Genomic DNA, 21,020 nt, shown 5'->3' with positions numbered 1-21,020 from the left:
TGGTGAGGTCCGGTCTCATATGAGATAATGGTGACTTCTAGGGATGCTTGAAAGACGCGTCAACATCACAGAACAGTGACTATCGCGATAGGACCAAATAGATTCGATATGGATGGTGGGTTCTTATAGATTATGGCTACTGTGTGTCGATTTCTGGCTGTTTCTAAAACTTATCTAACCTCCATTTTCGTTCAAAGTAACAGCTTTGTCCTTTCATGCCTTAACCTAAGGAGACTGCAATCTCTCCATGTCCTTTTAATGCTGCTGCCAATTTTCGTGCAACTTTCTATCTGAAGATGAGGGTCACAAGCAGGGGAGAAAACTTACACCTCATTCCGGTAAACATATATCAGTAGAGCCGTATGTTGCAAGATTTCGCTGTAGTGACCAATTGCCTTTGCCATCGCAATGTTGTTGTTGTTTTTTTCATTTTCAGCGTAAAGGCTTATAATTATAACTACCAGCGCCTTTAGTCAACCACTTTTGATTATTTTGCTTACGCTTAATACAACCTTTTGCGAGAATATAAATTAATTTGTTGTCTACAGCTGGAAGAGGAAATCAACATCCACAGAACCCTGTGCCACGAGAACGTCGTTCGCTTCCACGGCCACTTTGAGGACGCCAAGAACGTCTACATCATCTTGGAGCTGTGCACAAGACAGGTGTGTTAACATTCCGGCTCCTCGGTGGTTCCCGTTTCCACTTATTTTCTTTACACTCATTGGAAACTTTCCTAACGTTATCGAGGTTCGTATATATTTCGTTTAATCGTGTTCAAGGTGCCAAAACAACTCAGGCTATGAAGGAAGCTGTAGCGGAGGTCTCCGGAGTAATTTAGACGACCTTGGATGAGGTTACTCGATTATGTATTTGGTCGTTCATTTCTTTCGGCAATTTTTGCGAGAAAGGTCACATTGCGTTCTCGAATCATAATTTAAGGCACAGCCAGAAATTAAAAATTACCTTTATTGCTTTGAAAACGGTCCTTTAATATTCTGATGCCTTCGTGTGGGCACTGTCTCATGTAGCACGAAAAACTATTAACTGAATTATGCCTTCTCCAGACTGGAGTGTGCCGGAGTCGTCATGTCCCAGTCTAAAACCTGAAGGAATCCTATTTTTTTTGTCATGAAATTTGGAGTGTCTGACCTTCAAAGTTCTTCCCCAAGCTTCATTAACGCATTTATTTTGCAGTCTCTGGAGGAGATGCACCGGCCCGGCCGGTGGCGGTCCGGATCCGAGGTGCGGTATTTAATGCGCCAGCTGCTCCACGCCTGCGAGTACCTGGTGCAGGAGCACGTAATCCATCGAGACCTGAAGCCCGGAAACCTGCTCCTCACCAAATCCTCGCAAGTCAAGGTGGCCGACTTCGGACTCGCCACCCGCGTCCCCTACTCGTGGCAACTCAAGAGGTCAACCTGCGGCACCACCAACTACATGGCCCCCGAGATGCTGACCCAGAAGGGCTACAGCTACGCCGCGGACATCTGGGCCGTCGGGTGCATCATGTGAGTCTCACCTGATGATTGCGCAAAACTGTGTGCAAATGTTTACAAATTGGTGCTTACGAAGACAGCTCGGTGCACATCGCACAGGTGCACCCGTCCGTAAATTTATAAGAGGGAGCGTTTAATGTCGGAAATGCGAATATAAAAACTGGCAAATATAAAAACTGGCAACCTAGGAATCAGTAATTGAGGCGCTCATTATCCTAGAGACGTAAAACAGCGCAGACTGTGCGAGAAAAATAATTAAAATTACTTCAAGTGTGCTTCTTCCTTCTCTCCTATCTCAACCAATTAGGGCTGTTTCTCACAACTATCAGCTTACGCCACTAGCCCTAACTATTCTTTGCAACCCTCATTGCCACAAACTTGGCGCGCAGTCGTCTGCAATGTCCTTGCGCTCACACGCCTGTTATGTTGGAATTCGCTGACACCGGCTACCAGACGGCAAGTGGCGTTAAATCATTTGTGGAGAAAGTACGGTTGAAAACCTGTTTGCGTGATTCTCATGTACGCAACCTTGTATACGTATCTGCCAGGCTGGAAAGTAACGATTGGTGCAGAGAAAACATTATCCATAAAATTGCCATATGCTTCCTCTTCATGTTAAAAAAATCAGATCATGCACTTCACGTTCAAAACCGGACACTTACGTGCATATCGAGCGTCGTTTGCCCGCACTTACGTTACCATTTCGTGGCGCTTGGCCGGCAGGGGTGTCGTAGCATGGCTGTGCGCGCAGTGCTTCAAGCTGTGTCGTGCTGAGATGTTGGCCGCCACAGAGTGTGCGGATTCCCGCGGACACTGATAGGCCGCAAACTCTTTTCCGCAGGTACAAGCTCCTGGTGGGACGTCCCCCTTTCTATTCGTCGGCGACGGCGACCACCGTGGCCAGAATCAAGAGCAACGAATTCGAGATCCCCTCGACTGTCTCCCCCGAAGCGAGCGCCCTCATCCGGTGGATTCTCCAACCGGAGCCCGCTAGGCGGCCGAGCATCGAAGCCATCATGCACCACGAGTTCATGATGAAAGGTACGCTTCATCTTGCATCGCTGTCTGTGTCTCTGTGCGCTGTACTATTTCAATCATGGTTCGTTTTTATTTTTTCAACGCAAAATCGCTATAAGTTACGTTCGGCGTAAAGGCCGAGCTTATTGCCACAATAATTTGGGATTGTTCGGCAGAGGTCGTGTACGAGCGGAGGCTTGTGCGTGCTGTCACCACGTGCACGTGACACTATGTAAAAGCGCAACTTTACGCACCGATCATTATTTACTCTTGTGGCAGCAAATTCGAGAGAAGACGAAATTTAGCGTCGAAAGAACACGAAACGAAACATTGTGTCTTCCTACAGGTCGTTGCCAGAATGACAAATTTCTCTTTTCGTGCGTAAGAAGTGATCCGGCCCGTACCAACCCCGAGCAAAGCAGCCCGTTGTCTGTTGCCTTGTCTGTTCCCAGCTGGCCTAGCGCGAGCGCTCCGTCTCTCGGCACTGCCTGCTCATCGTCGTCTTCCATGTAGCACGAAATGTGCCTTCTCCCTGATTCGAATGTATCATTCATTATCTGTAGCTTTTTCGTTCGCTTTAGCAGAATCGAGGTTTGTATCCATAAAATACTGTTGATATGAAAATTTCTCGCATGATAAGTGAGTTTGTTGCAGGCTGATGCAACAACTTTTATTCACTAAACAAAATTTTATGGCTTGGGCTCGCAAGATCAAAATCTTCGACATCAACTTCGTGTCGTTCTCTATGTCCGTGATATAATTCACGTTGGGAAAAACTGCTGTGCAATATACAGGCACACAAAACGATGAATTCCAGCAAGGACATGACGCATACCTGTAACCATGGAAATCGAAAAAGCGAAATGGGTTCTGTGTGCATGGAAACACGAAAAAATAATTTCTGCATGGGGCAACATTCAGTGTGTATTGCAAGTGAACGTGAGTGCAGCCGGCCTGTATACACTCGTTACGGTTTGTGAGGCGCACAGCGCCTTACTCGTATCCAGCGATGCGGGCTTTGCAGAGTTATCAGCATGGATTCCTGTTACAGGCGGATTTTAAAGGGTTTAGAATGGAGCCAACTAAGCTGCATATCAGAAACATTTCCGTCAATCTACTGCACTAGTTATACATCGATTCAGCTTTTCAGTCATGGGTACAACTTCTTAAGCACATGACACAGTGGAAAGCAACTCTCATTGTTCAGAAACATCTGCTCATGGATTGCGTGGAAGAATGTTCTACAAGTGCATACAATCCCGAGATTTTCTTCTTTGACTACGAATAGCAAAGTGCAGGTCTCAAAAGGTCCGCGACCTCTTCTCTCCAGAAGTGCTAATCACCCAGACTTGTTGAAGGCATTGAACCATCCCCGCAGCCCTTGAATGTTATTCGCCCTCTCCTTCCAGGGCTGCTTCGTCCACACCTGCCTGCCTCATACGAATGCACTCAGCACCGCCCAGGACTCAACCGACCGGAGACACGGGTCGGAGAAATACGAAGGTTACGCTAAAGTGGACTGCGTCTACGATTCAAAACGCCCACATGGAAACGGCGGCGCTTAATCAGAGCTTGGGCAGTATTCATGTTTTCCTTTTCTCCTTTTGTTACTGGTGTTGTAACCATTGTTTTTTTTTTCACAGTACAAGGTTTAGGAAGCTTTTATTCTCATTCAAGCGCTTAAGCATCTTTATTCTTTTGGAAATGCACTGTTAATGCTTTGTCATTCGAGCACATGTATACAGATGATATTTTTGACAATGCCTCTGTCGCTACTGCCAAGGCTGCGAGTGGGCTCCAATGCTGGATTCCAGTTAATTATTTCTGATGTGTGCTACAGCTGTAATGCGATTTTAACTTTCGTATCATGAACTTCTCAGTAAATATTTGTACTCTGTTTCGCGTGTCCCTTTGCCCTTCCTGCAGCTGTTGGACGAATACCCTTTATCGTCTCCTAGAGTAAAAAAAAAAGAAACGATGGTAGGAGGTAGCCCTTTAAAACCATACAAACTGCGGAATTTCGATGTGAAATATTGTTGTCCCATGCGGCCACTTAGTGGAGGTTATCAGATGGTAGCGCCAATTATGACCAGTCCAGCCAGGTTCTTGTGGTACCCTATGAATTTTGTTTAACTTGTTTTAAGTTGTTTTAATCCAGGACGCCCCTTTACTAGGCCCTATAGCAGGTGGGCACGCACAATTTGTACACTCAGACCCAAGCTAGATCGAGGGAAGTGTAAAACGCAATAACGCGGCGTCAAAGAGAGCTACATGGTGAGTTCAGAGTTAAAAATAAGAAACTGTGAGACCATGGTGAACATAGGTAAATATATACGCAAAGACTCAGTGCGCGAAAAATTATTAGGCGATTAGTAAAAATATCAACAATATAGAGTAATTTAATATGTATAGAGACATTTCTATTTTGCCTGGAAGTTTTCACATGACATCTGGTGCGCCGTTTTTGGACGCAGAGTCCAGATACAGCACTGTGCGCCCGGATCACTTGGAAATGTAAGCGGAACAGAAAAACGACCACGTTTTCGCCGTGTTTCTGGACGCAGATAGTATGGCGGCAGCTATGACATCATGCAAATTATGGGCTCACTGTGTAGATAGTCAATTACACACTTCTGTCTTCTGGCCTTGCAATCTCTGCTTCTTTTTTTTCACGTGTTCTATTCCAGGCAGGCAGTAGCAGATGAAAGGGGATAGCCCCCTCCTTCCATGGTCAGGAATAGTCCCATCTCTGCATTGTCGAACGGTTCCCTGCATTGCTACGATAGGCAGATCTTGAGAATATGCTGGCTGCATTGGTCAAACGCAGGCTCATTGACGATGAGAGACAGCTTTGTTCCCGAGTTGTATCCAACTATAGCCATATACAACTCAAGAATGAAGTGGCAAGTTCCCCTCAAAGGGGTCAATCCAACCATTCGGGTCGACCGATTCTCCCTTTCGACCTACTCTCTCTTTCTCCCTCTTGACAGATTCTTTTGGATCTGCTATAGCCTAAAATCCCAGGGGGTGGAAGATGAATGCGGAATAACCACGGGTTAATCAGATGACCAGAAAGAGGATATATGATGCTCGTTACGACAGATATGAAGGAAGGCAATATCCACCGAGACCAAAGTGCACAGGAGACAACTTTCTTTTATTTTAATTTGTAGTTTTTCATCACTAGGAGATTTACAAATGCACGAGAAAAAACAACAACATGCAGCCGGTGGGAGCTGAGCTTACTCATAGTAATTTCCCGGCGAAGGCATCCTATTTGTCACCCTGCGGTATGAAGTGCCAACTCAGCAACTCTTGATGGAGGACACCGGACTAAGTATCGTGGAACTTTATGTGTTACAGCGATTCTGACCATCGGCAAGAAAGTCAGTCGTGACTATAGCCGGATACAACTGGGGACCACAGCGGTTTTTCCCCGTCAAAGGACCCATTTCCAGCCAACGGCGTCGGCCGATTGTCGTGACCTTGGTAGCGTGACAATCCAGGTACGGTGCCACAACGGATACACACTTCTATACCGGACTATAGAGGAAAGGGACTATCCCCTTTCATCTACTACGCCCTGCTTTGCCGCTCTAGCATGTTCATGACAGTTGGACTACGCTACTGTCTGGAAAATGGTCCTTTGATGGGAAAAACCAGCAGCGTTCTTGAGTTGCATCCGACTATAAACAACAAACAGATTCAGGGCATTCTTCCATCCACAGGTGCTGCGACAAACGTAACGGCGGTCCTCAAGAACAGTCGCGAGTAAGAAACATTAGAACACATGAGGGGTCACCGGAGTCCCTGAATGACATATGGCGTGGCCCTGCAGGTGACGATGGGGCTGATAACAAGTGTCCGTTCCCCTTCTTGAGTATTAGGGGCGGGGGGCTTCAGCGGACTGTCAGGGCCCAGCAAATTTTATTAATACGAAATCCTTTAATGGCTCATACTTGCGGTGGCCGTCCGTTCGGTCACGTGACCTCGATGTGTCCGTCCGTTACATCCTAGGTCACGTGTCACAACCTGCAAACTCATCTGTGAGCAAACTGCCCACTGTGGCGGGTGGTGTGAACCGCCGCCAAGCAACACTGCCCTTGCGCGCCGTGACGTCACCACTCAAATTCAAATAAGTGCAATGAATCTCATACGGCCTCCACCTTCTCGCAGTTAAAAGATATCTAAATGCCTCCAACGAATTTTTTTTTCTGTGTCGCCGTCTCTCTTTTCCTTTTCTTGTTTTTCATACTGCTTTGCTGCATTAGGCGAAGGGTGAAGAAGGGGATAGTTGTTTGTTTTCTGCATGTTTGGCCGTTATTTTCGGGAACAGCCCCAGCCAGTCTGCCGAAGTATGGGTATGAAGGAAGAGGGAATAACTGCCAGAAATAAGCGGTCGATTGGATGTTGCCTAAGCGATAGAACAATTCAATAAAAGCGGTGATATCGTACGCTTTATTCGTGACGGACGGTAAGAGGTGTTATAGATTAGATTCGCGCTCTACCGATCTCCCCAGAAGGAAAAAAGAGATGCCGCATGTCAACTTCGCTGCAAGAGTGCAAATAGTGACGTTGTGCAGGAAGGCAGCTCCCGGAGAAGCATTGCTGCCGATGTAGGGTGCGCAGTGCAGGGACCGTAACAGGCATTGCGCCTGTTTTCCTAGAAGAAGAGAGGATTGACGACACGGACCTTAGCTGACGTCCGAGATCCCTCAGTGAAGAGGAAGATCGGGTGATCGTAGCCGCCGCCTTCTGCAGACCTCATACTGCCGAGATAGAGGAAGAAATGGGCGTTCAGGCTGTGTCTTTGTGGGCGATTAGGAAACGGCTTCGATCAGCAGGAATATACCTCCTCTGTAGTCGCATCGCTTGCTGGAGGCTACTTCTCACTGCGCAACACAAATGACTCCGTCTCTACATTGCCACAAGCCACCTCGCATGGACTGCGGAAGATTGGAGGGCAGCCGTATTATCGGTTGAATGAACTTTCTCCCCCAAGTGGGACCAGCAGCGGCCCGTCTGTAGGCGGTTGCTGCTCGGTCAGTGAACAAGAAAATTTGGAATGATTATTTCGACAGCATTTTTTTGTTGTAGCGATAACTACATTGCTGCAAGATTTCGGGCTTTTGGAGTGGCGGCGCCACCACCGCCACGTGGTGCCGAGCAGCTGCCGGCGGCGCGGTAACGTGGTTGGTCACTTGACCAGCACGTGGTTGGTCACGTGGTGCGGAGCAGCTGCTGCTGCCGGCGGCGCGGCGCGCCGGCGAATCCGAGCGACAGCAGCAGGGCGCATGTGCCGTGTCAAGTGGGACAAAGATGAAGGAACGTCCAGAGAAAAGGCGCGGCGAAAGATTGACTTTGCAATTGAACCGAGCAAGTTGCATTCGGCCAGCTGTAGCTATCGCGTCACTCCAGGGTTAACCAGAGCTAAACCACCACCAATATTTTTTATCTGTCGTCACTCCAGGGCGAGAAGTTCATCCAGCCACTGACTATGGCCAGTGGTCCTTTTCAAGTGAAATGCACCTTATGCTCCAGCTATTGTTACACTCCTTCATCGCTAGCAGCTAATCTGGGTGCATTTATGTGTAGCAGTCTCATCTTCACCGCTGAAGGTAATATAAATTGCACTCTTTTTCTCGGCTCTCACAATGAGAGGTTTTCGGAAATAGAAGCTCAGCTTTTGTCAGGCAGCTTGCGTTGTCGTTTTTATTTTTTGCAGGTGTGAATCGCAGTTCGTGAAGCGGTGGCCTTGGGGTAGAGCGTCCCCTCGCATTCGGGAGGTGCTGCGTTCGATCCCCTCTGCCGCCGTGTATCTACCGGTTTTCTAATGGGTACAATACTTCTATGGCTATCTATTGCTATCGAGTCGAGGGCCTTCGAAATTCTCAACCGCCATCGAACTCGAAGTTGTGTCGCTGCTACACGGCAAATCTCAATGGTCATTAGACAGTTTTAGCTGTGCGTACGCAACGGCTTAGCGTACGCAAGGAGTTTGCGAGGACGGTAGTGCGCATCCGCAGAACGCAAGTGCAAGCCCTGCGTCTTGCGTGCGCACGCTAGCCAGCGGACTTTGCGTTGCGGGGCTTGCGTGGCTTGCGTACGCTAACTTTGACAAGATGGCGGCGCCCTGCTCGCCCGCTTCGGAATAAATACATGTCACCGCTGGATTCTCCGACGCAATGGCTCGCTCAAATGGTAGCGGTTCGCTTTTATTTCGCCTACTCTTGCCCACACAAAGCGGTATAAGCGATAACTAGCCCCTGTTTTTCAGATAATTTGGTGATTTTCAAGCTCACAGGCCTAACTATATGCAATGTGTTTTCCTCGCAGCAACGACACCTGGCGAAGCAGTTTTCTGGCTTTAAGCCAGTTCTTACATTTTCTTCGGTTTGCATAGTTTTTCTTCTTGGAACAAAAAAAGGCTCACAATGCACTCACACTAGTTATCAGTAATCACGGATGAAATTTTCTTCAACCGAGCGTTGATGTGCTTTGACGTCTTATCACTAGATGGCGCTACGTGCGCCTGAAGGACGCTACGGCTCGGCCAGCTAAAACTATACTTCGGAGCGGACAGTGTACCGCACGCAGCGCCGTAGCGCTTTGCGTACGCATGCACTTGCGTACGCACAGCTAAAACTGTCTATTGTCTTACGCCTAGCTTGTGTGGCGCCACAATCGCTACTTTGAATTTTGCAAAAAAAGACGAAAATATTTGATACTTGTACACTAAATGCTGAAATACACACATAAGCGTATGTCGTTTAAAACCCTTTTAATTACACGTACACGACGGACAGATGCAGACACTGCTGTAGCCACTCTAATACAAGACGAGCCAAAACCAAGGCAGTCCAACGGCGTCGGAGCGGTGCTTCGTCAGGCTTAACACGTGAAAAATCGCCTAGATATCTGAAAAACAAAAGCATTTTGTGTCTTGAAACTTTATGCGAGGGTAAGAATGGGCAAATCGAAGGGGAATGCAAGTTTAGAACACGATATTGCTTTGAGGGATTAGCGACGAAGCTGTTGTCACTGTGAAGCGGGCAGGGCGCTGCCATATTCTCAACGCTAAGTACGCAACCAACGCAGAGACCGCAACGCAAAATTAATGCACTTAAAACCAGACTAACACAATTTTAAAATTATTGTACAGACTGCTTGCATTAAACTTTAGGCAAATAATGTTTGTTCATGCTTTTGTACCGTGAATGTATCGTGTACGAAAGGGCGCTTGGCGCCGCTCGAAGCAACACTAGCAACCTTGGGCAGCGCTCGAAGGCCCTCCAAATCTCGATGGAGTTCCGCGCTGCTCCGTTGACTTGATAGACTAATGACTCAATGGCCATTGAAACTGCCCGTGTAGCAGCGCTCGATCGCCTTTGAGTCGATAGACTATCGGTTCGAGGGCCTTTGAAATGCCCGTGTGACAGGTGTATAGGACTCTTCCGGCTTCTAGCTGTTGGTCAACTCCGCCTCGCCTTGCCATCTGCTAGCCTCCCTGGTTAGCTCAGCTTATAGAGTGGGTTCCCTGGATAGGCGATAGCCCCTGATATCAGAGGCCATCCGATCTCCGCACAGCGGTGAATTTTTATTCAACTGCAGCGTTTATGTGAAAGCTGCAAATATTTCCTTGGTAACTGTGTGGCTGCTGTTGGGTGAATGCTAAGGGGCAAATGCCATAGATTATCCCAAATTTACTCCCCCTTGGGGGATTCCTTTTAACACATTTGACTAAACTGAACGCAGCCATCATTAATACAACCACGACTACGTACCATTAGGAAGTTATATTATAAAGCTATTCCAACCACATCACAAAAATGAGACTGTGCCCTCATAAAACATGATCCGAAGTTCACAAGAGAGAAGCCTGGTGCCAGTTTAATATTAGCAGCTGCTTGTCCATATCATTGGTCATGGTAATGTGCGAACGCCCGAAAATGGCGACCTAAACCACACATTGAGGCTCTTCGTTATGAATTGAGGCCGTGCCGCATGGCATTACAGGAACACTTAGGGAACTCCATGCTGTTTCGTTCCTTAGCAAAAACCTACTCCCTGGGTCATTGGCTATGTTGATGTTCGACAGGCACTAAAAACGCATTTATACGTAGAAGATTGTATTTAAACATTTTACAACCTCTAGATTCAAACCTGTGACCCGCGTGCGTTCGTACCAAAAAGGACTCCGCGATTAAAGTCTGCAACTGAATAGCGATGTTGCCTATGGCCTCCCAGACAAGCGCTAAAATGTCCGCAGTGTCCCTTTAAAGCACCGCTCTGGTAGTTCACCGGTTTGCACAAACCTGACAACAAGCACAGCCGCTCTATTTGTTACTCGACCGTTTCGCACTTCGCGCGTTTCAGTTCGCGCATATTAGTCGAGCCAGAGTCAAATCTTCCATAATGTGAGCAAAATCGAGAAATCACAGCTTTCGTTTTCAATTTCCTTTTTGATAAGAGCGGATTCACAGTGCAGGCTTTGACGCACAGCGTGTCACCTATTCTGGGCAAAGTATGACAGGCACATAAAGTGACAGAAAACAAAAACTGTCAGACTTACCGCCCTCCACTGGCGTACCGGAGGGATATCCCGATCTGTACCTCGGCGACTCCCACACGAGGGCGCCCCCAAATGGCCCACTTCCCTACTGAAACATGAGCCACTCTTATGTAATTATATGAATATGGAGTCCATTTGATATGGATGATATATGGAAATCTATATGGCAAGGCGTCTGTAGACATCCCATAAGCTTTTTTTCCTATAGAGACCCATGACGTCATATAGAGGCCGTATGTTTCCGTAAGTGATATATATGTAGGCCACATTACTTCATATACCTTTATGGACTCCATATGACTGATATGGAACACATATGGAATTTATAGGACTTGTCATATGAAAACTTTCAGTAGGGTTGGGCACGCCCACCTGTCACATAACACAGTGCACATTATCAAGAGTATTCGTAACGCGGCCATCTTGACAATGCAAGTCAAAAGGGGCAGTTTTCGGCTACAGAATGCCACTGAGGACAATTCCGTACCATTTTATGGTACGAATTTATGTGTGACGAATTTACGAAATTTTGTGACGAATTTGATGAAAGACAAAATTATGGGGGAGAGAATTGGATTTAGAATTTTACCCGCCGTTTGGTTGAAACTCATGATTGCGCGTAAAAAGGCCAAAAACGACTCCATGATCTCTGCTTGGAAGTTAATGGCAGAGTAGCCTAGCCTCGATGATCCGCGCTTAAACAAAAATTAACGGTGGTTTAGCTCTGGTTAAACCTGAAGTGACGCGATAGCTACAGCTGGCCGAGTGAAACTTGCTCAGTTGAATTGCAAAGTCAGTCTTCCGCCGCTCCGTTTCGCTGGGCGTTTCTTCATCTTCGTCCCACTTGACATGGCGCATGCGCACAGCTGCGGCAGCTCGGTTTCGTCGGCGCAGTGCTGCTCCGCACCACGTGGCTGGTCACGTGACCAACCACGTGACGAACCGCGTGATCAGCCGCGGCGCGGCGCCGCCGGCAGCTGCTCATCACGTGGCAGCGTTGCGGCGCAGCCACGGGATGGCGGCGCCGCCGAAGGCTCGAAGCGCTATCGTAATGCAGCTATCGCTACAAAAAGAAGTTCTTTGGCGCACCTCACTGAGATGGCGTATCTCAGGGAGGTACACCTCCTCCTCTGCGACCGGGAAAAGGAGGAGGAGCACAGCTGCTACGTAGAGGAGCCCATCAGAGGCGCGCCTGATACGTGATGCCAAATGCGGCGCAGCCAATCAGAGAGCTGTCCCGCCACAGGTGACGTCATAGGCGCTTCCCTCCAACTTGGCTGCAAAACACAGGATGATGTAGCAAAACCATCGGCTCTTTTAAGAACACAACAGAGCAAGTTGCCAGAATCGTGCGAAGAGTCAGCAGTAAAAAGAAGGGGATGAGAGAACAGGATACCTTAAGACTCATAGACAGTCTCGTCACGAGCAGGATAACGTAAAGTCTCCCCTACCACGAACTAAACAAGCAAGAGAATACACATCGACACCATACTACGCAAATGGTACAAAACAGCGCTCAAACTTCCAATGTCAACACCAACAGAAAAGCTAATGGCACTGCGAGTATCGAACACCTTCGACGAACTACGAGAAGCGCAACGTAGTGCGCAACTAGACAGACTCACTCAAACCAGAACGGGAAGACACCTAATGGAGAAATTAAGGGTATACCCCTGGGCACACAAAAAGACAAGGAGCCAATTAATAATGAAGACAGAAACAACATCCGGGAAAGACCCATACCCAGACACATGGACCCCGATATAAACCATGAAAGACGACAAGCCAGAGTCCGAGCACTCAGCAGGGAATTCAGCGACAATCCCAGCGTAGTCTATACGGACGCAGCATAGAGGAAGCTGATGAGGCGGCCATTGCTCTGGAAATATCGCACGACAACGCTACAGGACAGAGCCTCACTGCGGTTACGGACTCTAAACAAGCATGCAGAAAATACACAAGAGGTAGGATCGACAGCATCGCCAATCATATTCTACACACGACGAGAAGACACATAAACACTAAACATAACATAGTATGGGTTCCGGGACATGGAGGGATGAGGGGCAATGTGGCAGCAGACGAGTAAGCTCGAGGGTACGTCAACCTAGCAGACTCAACACTTTGCACCATGGGGAACCTATGACCCTGTTACACCCACGGTACACCGACATACTCAATCATTACAGGGGTCAGCGGAAACGCTACCCAGCCCCACGCAAAAGGCTATCCAAAGAGGGAGCGGAAGACTGGCGCAGACTACAAACCGGCATCTACCAGCACCTGCACAAACTACACAAGATTTTCCCTACACAATATGCGGACGAATGTCGATGGTGTCAGGGTAAACCAGCACTAGAGCATGTCACATGGACCTGCCCTAAGGTAGACTTAGAGCCTCGAATAGACGACCCGAGTGTGACGCAGTGGGAGCCCTTCCTGGCCAGCCAGGACAAGGAAGCGCAATGATTTCTCGCACGCCGAGCCACGCTGGAAGCTGTCAAGTGCGGCATACTGGACCGAGGATCGACTACAGCGCCCTGTGACCCGTAAGGGTCACGAATATTTTAAATTTGTCGCCAATAATGTTTTTTTCCACCCACCCATCCCGCAGCTGCCGCGCCGGGGGCAGAGAAGAGCTATAGTAGGATACAACTTAAAGAAAAAACAGCAGTCGTTAACACTGGGTCTAAACCCGAGCCGTCCTGTTTTCTGACGCTAGCCAATCGCAGCTTTAAATGAAATCAGCTTTTTGATGTTTTACTTTCTTAAACACGCCGAGTATAAGAATTTTAGAGCTTATAATTTTTCTTGTCATTAGTTTCTTGTTAGGCAACAAATAATGTTTTAACAACGGACTACTTTTTTGTCGTGGAAGAATTCAATTCAATTCAATTCATTTTATTTTACCAGAAGTTTGGAAAGATATCTGGGCTAAAAGATGTGAATCACAGCTTCGATTCGCGGTCCCAAATGTGGGCGGAGCTTCACATGCAGACTTAAGTTGTATCCGACTTTTGGTGTTTTCGAACATGTGCGGACGTGGCTCTGCATGCTTCTCGGGTAAGCATGCAGGCTAACCTGGGGCCGTCCAGGTTCTCTGATGAAGAGTATGGTCATGCTCGATGACGAGAACAACGGGCACGACGTCTGCGGAAACCGGCAACAAACGCTAACTCGCGTTCAATCGTGATTGGCCATGCCAGACCATCCGTTAATTTTTTTCACCCTTCCCAAGTTTAAAAAAAATTTCGTTTTCAGTAAAAGCGGTGCCTGTGTCATTAGAAGGTAGTATTATATAGATAAAGTCAAACTTAAACTTGCCTCAGTATTTCTTTAAAGTTGTCGTCGTCAAATAAGCCAAACCACTGTTGCATTGCACCCACTCCAGCACTGTGCTTTGGTTTCCGTATGCTTTGTAGTGACAACCTTTACTGACTCAGCTCGCCTGATTCTGCACGAAGCGGACGCAGACCAGTCAGGTGTCCGATTGATTGCCCCTTTTTTACATTGAACGGATAGGAACGGGTGTAAAGACATGCGAACTGTAACATACCATTGTGCTCCGACAGGCGAAAATTTTCGCCGTATACGTCTGTATATCCATGGCTTTTAATAAGAAATGGCGGACAAGAATCGAACTGCGAATGAGGAAGGTGTAAAATTTTTGGATACTCAAAAATAAAGGAGGCCCTCGTATACACATCGCAGCCTGTAAAGCACTTCATATTATTTTTCTTTCTTTTAGGCCGTCCCAACCTATCAATGTAAAGCACTTCTGGCGGTGCGGGCCGGGCACTTTATCTTTACTTGTTCTCTGTCCAATCCAATCTCTGTAAAGCACTGTGAGAGATGCTATCAGCTTCGGAGTAGTTGATGCGTTTTAGGGTGATCACGAGAGATTTTTCGTAAATTATGAGTTTTGTTTTCGGCGGGGAAAGAACATATCTGTAAAATACAGCAAGGGAGAAATTTCAAAAATAGGTACAGTTGTGCCCATTTTTCGAAATGAAAGTTTTGCTGTAAATTTTGGATTTTTGAACCAAATGTGTAGCAGCAGCTAATTACTCATTAAGACAAAAGAGATTCTGCGAATTGTGCTGCGCCAACAAATTGGTTTAAGGTGTGCCTCCCAAGAAACATGATTGCGTCCTGGTTTTAACCAAAAGGATTTTGACTCCGGAAAATAATGGTTTCTGTGCACTCTGTGGCTACAGAAAAAACTGCTAATTTTGTCATGTTTACTGGTGTGAATGATAATGCTACGCGGGTTAAAGAAAAAAAAGAGGTCAACCAAGTGGCAAAAAATTCTTTACGGCAATCATCGGCAGGAATTAAGCAAGAAGTATGCAGCGCTTTTACACAAGACGAATGCACGCAAGATCTATACTTAGGCTCCGTTGTACCTATATGATATAAAAGTTGGCCTTGCGAAGAGCTCCCACGAAAGCAGTTTCTGTCTTGCTCTAATTTCAGAGAAAAACTGTGAATTGTGGCTACACTAAAAAGAATACACAAGGAAGACAGAGGATTTGAGCACGTTTTATATGTTCCAAGTATCGCCGCTCTGAATCGGTCACAGAGATGCTACAGCAGAGTGGACTTGAAATTCTAGAATTGAGAAGAATAAAGCCCCGATTTAATTTTTTTTTTCAGATAATGCAAGAGACATTAAAAATGGAGAACACTCTGCCAAACCACCTCTAAAACGTGATTCATAAAAAAACAACGCTGAAGCAGTACAAATAATTAATAGACATACTGATGTGTACCACTGCTCCTTGTTTCCCGGTGTTATTGAAATATAGCATAAACGTCCTAGTGATGTTGTCGAGACTGGTGACGTGTAAATATTTCATTTAGGTGTCAATATGTTATTGCAGAAATGGTGCGCAAATGTTTAATTATAAGCCTGCTTCATGTTTGTAATTTTTAACGCGGTGGCGTTAAGGACCCGTTCACCAGAAAATCTGGTGTCGGCGTCGTGAGTGAAAAATCGTGGTCATGACTTTGCCAGGTGATCATCCCCAGAGGGCAACCTAGGAGGCAAGTGGGCCACCTGACCGAGAGGTCACGTGACACTGCGGCGTCATCACAGCCTGCCCATCGGATACTGAGCAAACTGGCCACCGTGGCAGGCGGCAGTTAAATTAATGAATGCTCGCTGGGTAAGATCAATGTGGGTCGCACAAGGCCCACCACTGGGAGCACTGGCCATCGCAGGGCAGTGGCGTATCACTTAACCGCTGCATCACTGCGTGAATAGGGTTATGAGGACTCCCAAGGATCTACAAATGCAAAGCACAGAATGAACTTCTGCATATATCAGAATTGACTCATTACGCTATCGCATCATACCCTTAGGGTATTTGTAGTCCTCCCTGCAAAGACCCTTTGTGCACGGTTAACAGTATGACCAAATCAATGAATAAAATATATATGGTGCTTTCGACCCCGTAATCTTCGGAAGGCCGCACGCTGCAAACTGCTCCTCCGCGCAGCCCTTAATGTTATCTGACTTAACACTTGCAGGGCCGGTGCAAAACTGGTGTTCCCGAGTACTGGAGACTTGAGCAGTGCACGCACCCATGGTTAAATATATGTTTCCATGCACTTTCAGCAGTGTACAGTGATGACCTACACCTTACGTAAGCTCCAGAAACGCCACTTCCTCCTTCGATTTGTTTTCTCTAACTGACAAACATTTTTACTGATGTGGTAGCTGCTTATACGGGACTGACCGCCAGAACATGCGAATTTATGGAGAATGAAGACGTTAGAACACGGCAACACATCCGATTTTTCGCAAATTTATGCTGGAAAACCGGAAGCACACGGACAGCGCATACGGTGGCGTACGCTTTTCATGCGAAAACTGGCCGCTGTATGAAGCGTGAGCGCCATCTGGGAACGAGTGTAGCTAAGGGTAGAATTGGTAGCGCAAAAAAGACAGGGACACAGAAAGACAACACCACAAAGCGCTAACTTCAAACATAAGATTTATTTCGTGAAAGACGGGTGGTTTTTATACTGACTTATCATGCACTACTATCAGACCACCGCTAGCACCGCATATCAGACAAATAAAGGATCTCCTTTGGCAACAGAGCAACTGAAGGACCAATTACACAATCATCATCCAACAAAGAAATCCATTCCGCTTCAATTATCTCTCTAGTTAAGTGGTTTTTGTGCATTTTTAAGACCACACATTTTTTTAGGAGTGGTACGCAATGACACACACGGCAGTGGGCTGACAAACCTTTTCCACGCATATCACTGACATCACGTCCATGTTCCCGAAGCCTGTCATTCAGGCATCTGCCTGTTTGCCCTACATACTGTTTGCCACAGGAAAGGGATATCTGATACACAACATTTTCAATGCAGTCAACACATTTGTTTTTATGTTTCTTAGTACAACCAACCGTACTTTTAGATTTTGTCAAATTTTTTGTGTGTGTGTGTGGGCGAAGCCGTTTCCTCCTCCTCTCCGCATGCAACGCACAACGTGTCTCTCTCGTGGTACCTGACTTTATATGTCTTAGTTCGCAAAACTCCCGTCCTGGCCTAAAACAACAAATAGCTTCCCCTACAATTACCATAGATATTTTCTTTGGCAATTTACTGCTTAAAAATCCTGCATGTTCCCAGTGCTGATTTCGTCCGCATTCCTGTTTTCCACAGAGCTCTCTCAGTTTCTTTAACTTTTTCTTAACCGATAATGGCTGATTTGTGCCCCTGCTGCTGTCCAGATATTTGCTTGTCAATTTTCTAGTTCGCTTTCTCCATGACTTATTAACATTTCTTATATACAGGTATCGTATCAACATTTCTTATATACTGGTAGCTTACTGCAGACGCGCACGCCATCTATCGGCGTCATGAAAAGATGAGACGCCGCCACGCACTGCGCGGCCAGCCAATGCGCACGCCTCTCCCTCTAGCCACCACAGTGCAGGAACCCTATAGCGTGCTTTCAATTTGAACCGGCGCATTGACTATACTGCACGTGAGCGCTTTTTCGCCCGATACCACAGCATGCAGTGCGGGTGAGCAGAGACCACGAGCGAGTGATGAGACGAAAAAAAAACAGTCGATTTGCGTAGCTAGGCCAAATGCGAATGAGGTGTTCTAGCAGTTCGGTTTTCACTTCTGTGCTGGTCTCCAGATCCACGGATGGCAACTGTTCGGGTAGCGAAGATACGAATTTTGCATTACACATGTCAAGCTAGATCATTAATATACATTAGAAACAAGAGTGGGCCGAACACAGATCCCTGAGGGACGCCAGATTTAACAGGGAGAGCGCTTGAGCGGTGGTTGTTAATAGAAACGAACTGAGAGCGGTTAGCCAGAAATTCTTAATCGATTCCAGGATGTTAGGGTGTAAATTTAGAAGGGCGATTTTAGTATTAGGTGCTGGTGAGGTACCTTGTCAAATGACTTCGCGGAATCTGAAAATAACGCATCGGTCTGCAGGTTACGGTCAAGGTTAGCATAAACGTCGTGAGTGAAGATTGTCAGTTGGGTTTCGCTGGAGAGCAACCTAAGAAACCCGTGTTGAGCTGGATCAAGGAAGTTGTTTGAATCTAAAAAAATTATGATTTGGGTATATATGACATGTTCCATGATTTTGCAAGTTACGCTGGTTAAGGAGATGGGACGATAATTTAGTGGATAATCCTTCTTACCTTAATTGTGGGCAGGGATGACCCTCCCCATCTTCCAGTCGTCCGGTAAGCTCCCTGTCGAAAGCGATTGCAAGAACAATACTGAGAGATGACTCTCCAATTCACCCTCTCAGCCCGCCCGACTTTGTGTCCAACTGTTACGCTTTCCTTCTTTGAAACCACACCGTTACTTGAAGGTATCGTCAGTTATCTCTTATTCGCCAGACATGCCCAGCCTATGGCCATTTCATGTTGATTTCGACTAGAATCTCATTACGGGAGGGGGCGGCAGAACACAACGCAAAAATTAGAGGGGGAAAATTTCGGCTTAATGGTACGACGATAGTGGCGCCACCTGCCTTGGCGCGGTTCTCGACAACGACGAGATGGTGTTGAAAGATCGAGTCATGGCTTTTGCAAGCCGTACTCTGTCGAGCGCCGAGATTGACTATTCCACGACTGGAAAAGAATGCCTCGCCATTCAAAGTATTCACTGACCATCAGTCCTTCTGTTGGTTGGCCAACTTGCGTGACCCATGTGGACTCCTGGCGCGATGGAGCCTTCGCCTGCAGGAGTTTGACCTCCCCATCGTGTGAAACTCCATGCGGCGTAAGTATCCAGACACCGACACCCTCTCTCGTGCGCTTGTCGAACTCGCAACACCCGACACGGACGACGACATCAGTTTCCTTGGGGCTATCCGTTGTTCTGATTTGTCAACCTGGCAGCGCGCCGATCCAGTGTTACGACCCCTCATCGATTATCTGGAAGGTCAGCCAGCCACCTTTCCTAAACGTTTTTGCTCGACATCTGTCGTCGTTTTGCCTTAAACGAGGCGTGCTCTATAACAAGAACCCAAAGTCCATCTTTTAAGTTTAGCTTCTTCTCATCCCCACAACTCTTCGAGAAGAAATTCTTTCTGAGTGTCACGACGAACCAACTTCTTTCCCCTTGGGATACTGTCGCACGCTTGACAGAATACGCCAATTGTTCTCCTGGCCCAACCTTGCCACTCTTAAACGCTATGTCCAGAGCAGCCAGGAACGTCAGCGCCGTAAGGCCCCGGCCTCCAAGCCTCAGGGACTTGTCGAACCTATTGCGGCACCACGTGCACCGTTCGATCAGGTCGGCATGGACCTTCGGGGCCCTTTCCCTTTGTCCTCGGGTGGAAACGGGATCCCGGCCGCGGCGGTCGAATTTCGATGGAAGCGAAATTCTAGAGGTCCGTGTACTGCGCAATGTCAGTGCGCGTTAAAGAACCCCAGGTGGTCGATACTATTCCGAAGCCCTTCACTGCGGCATTCCTCAAAGCATGAGTCGCTTTGGGACTCAGGCCTAAAACCAAACAAAATTATTGGGGATGTCATAATTTTCTCGTGTATTTGGATTCTTACTTGACACAGTACGCTAAAGTAAGGTTAATTTTTTAATGCATGCATAATTCGGACACACACTCCGTATATCAATGAATAGAAAACAGCAACAACAGTTAAGTGGCGAGACAGCAAGGAGGCCTGTTTACAATAAAGACACAACTATACTGTCCATGGAATAATGAAAAGGCTACAAAACAAAAGGTACTTAAATATATGTAAAGAAAGTGCAGTGTGCTAATTAAAAAAATTGATTTAATCTGTACCTCACCTTAGATAATACTGAAATCAATGTGAATTTCCCTGTTGCAATTACAAATGACTAATGGGCTGCTAACCGAGCTCGATATACTCCGCGTCCTTAGCCCCGAGAATTCGAGATATAAATCGCGTCATCGTCCTGAAATCATAATCGCACTTTTGATAGCGTAACTTTCAATGGGGGCACTCTTCAGATATCAGGGGGCCAAAATCCTTGACCATTGTGAAAACGGTTGCATATCTATGGACGGTTCCTCGATGAGTCTATCTGACTATCGATCAAACGATGAGTTGTACACGACCACAGTGTGATGCCTTTTTTTAACTTTATGGAATACAAATAGCGCAAACGTTTATCGTTTCCGACGACGCTGTTTCAGCTAAAGCTCTCTTGCGGTGCTGCAAAGCTTGTTGTGAATTCGTTCGCGGGCATCAGGGTCGGCCGCGCCGAAATCCGTAGCTATCACGGCTGATCAAAGTTTTACGAGCAACTACTCCAAACCGAAGTTTGTGTATCGGTGATTAGCCGCGACCGGTTAGAAACCGTGCAGCTATAAAGCGGAAGTGAAGCTGTACGTGTGATATCCGCTCGCACGCGCAAGGAATGAAAAGGCAAATAGAAAG

The 21,020-nt window shown here is 47.0% G+C and overlaps 1 protein-coding gene across 1 annotated transcript in view; it reads left to right on the top strand.

Moving 5' to 3' along the window:
- The first annotated feature begins 296 nt into the window (after positions 1-296).
- The window catches only part of LOC144109721 (serine/threonine-protein kinase PLK1-like), a 29,270-nt gene continuing 8,546 nt past the window's right edge, over positions 297-21,020 (top strand). The window contains exons 1-5 of the mRNA XM_077642519.1: positions 297-338; positions 549-665; positions 1,198-1,511; positions 2,341-2,540; positions 6,355-6,425. Of these exons, the coding sequence (XP_077498645.1) occupies positions 297-338; positions 549-665; positions 1,198-1,511; positions 2,341-2,540; positions 6,355-6,425 (744 nt within the window). The remainder of the gene's footprint in view (positions 339-548; positions 666-1,197; positions 1,512-2,340; positions 2,541-6,354; positions 6,426-21,020) is intronic.

Source organism: Amblyomma americanum, chromosome 11 (genome assembly GCF_052857255.1).
Source record: "Amblyomma americanum isolate KBUSLIRL-KWMA chromosome 11, ASM5285725v1, whole genome shotgun sequence".
NCBI lineage: Eukaryota > Metazoa > Arthropoda > Arachnida > Ixodida > Ixodidae > Amblyomma > Amblyomma americanum.
The sequence above is the reverse complement of the archived record's forward strand: the minus strand, read 5'-3'. Positions and strand labels throughout refer to the sequence as shown.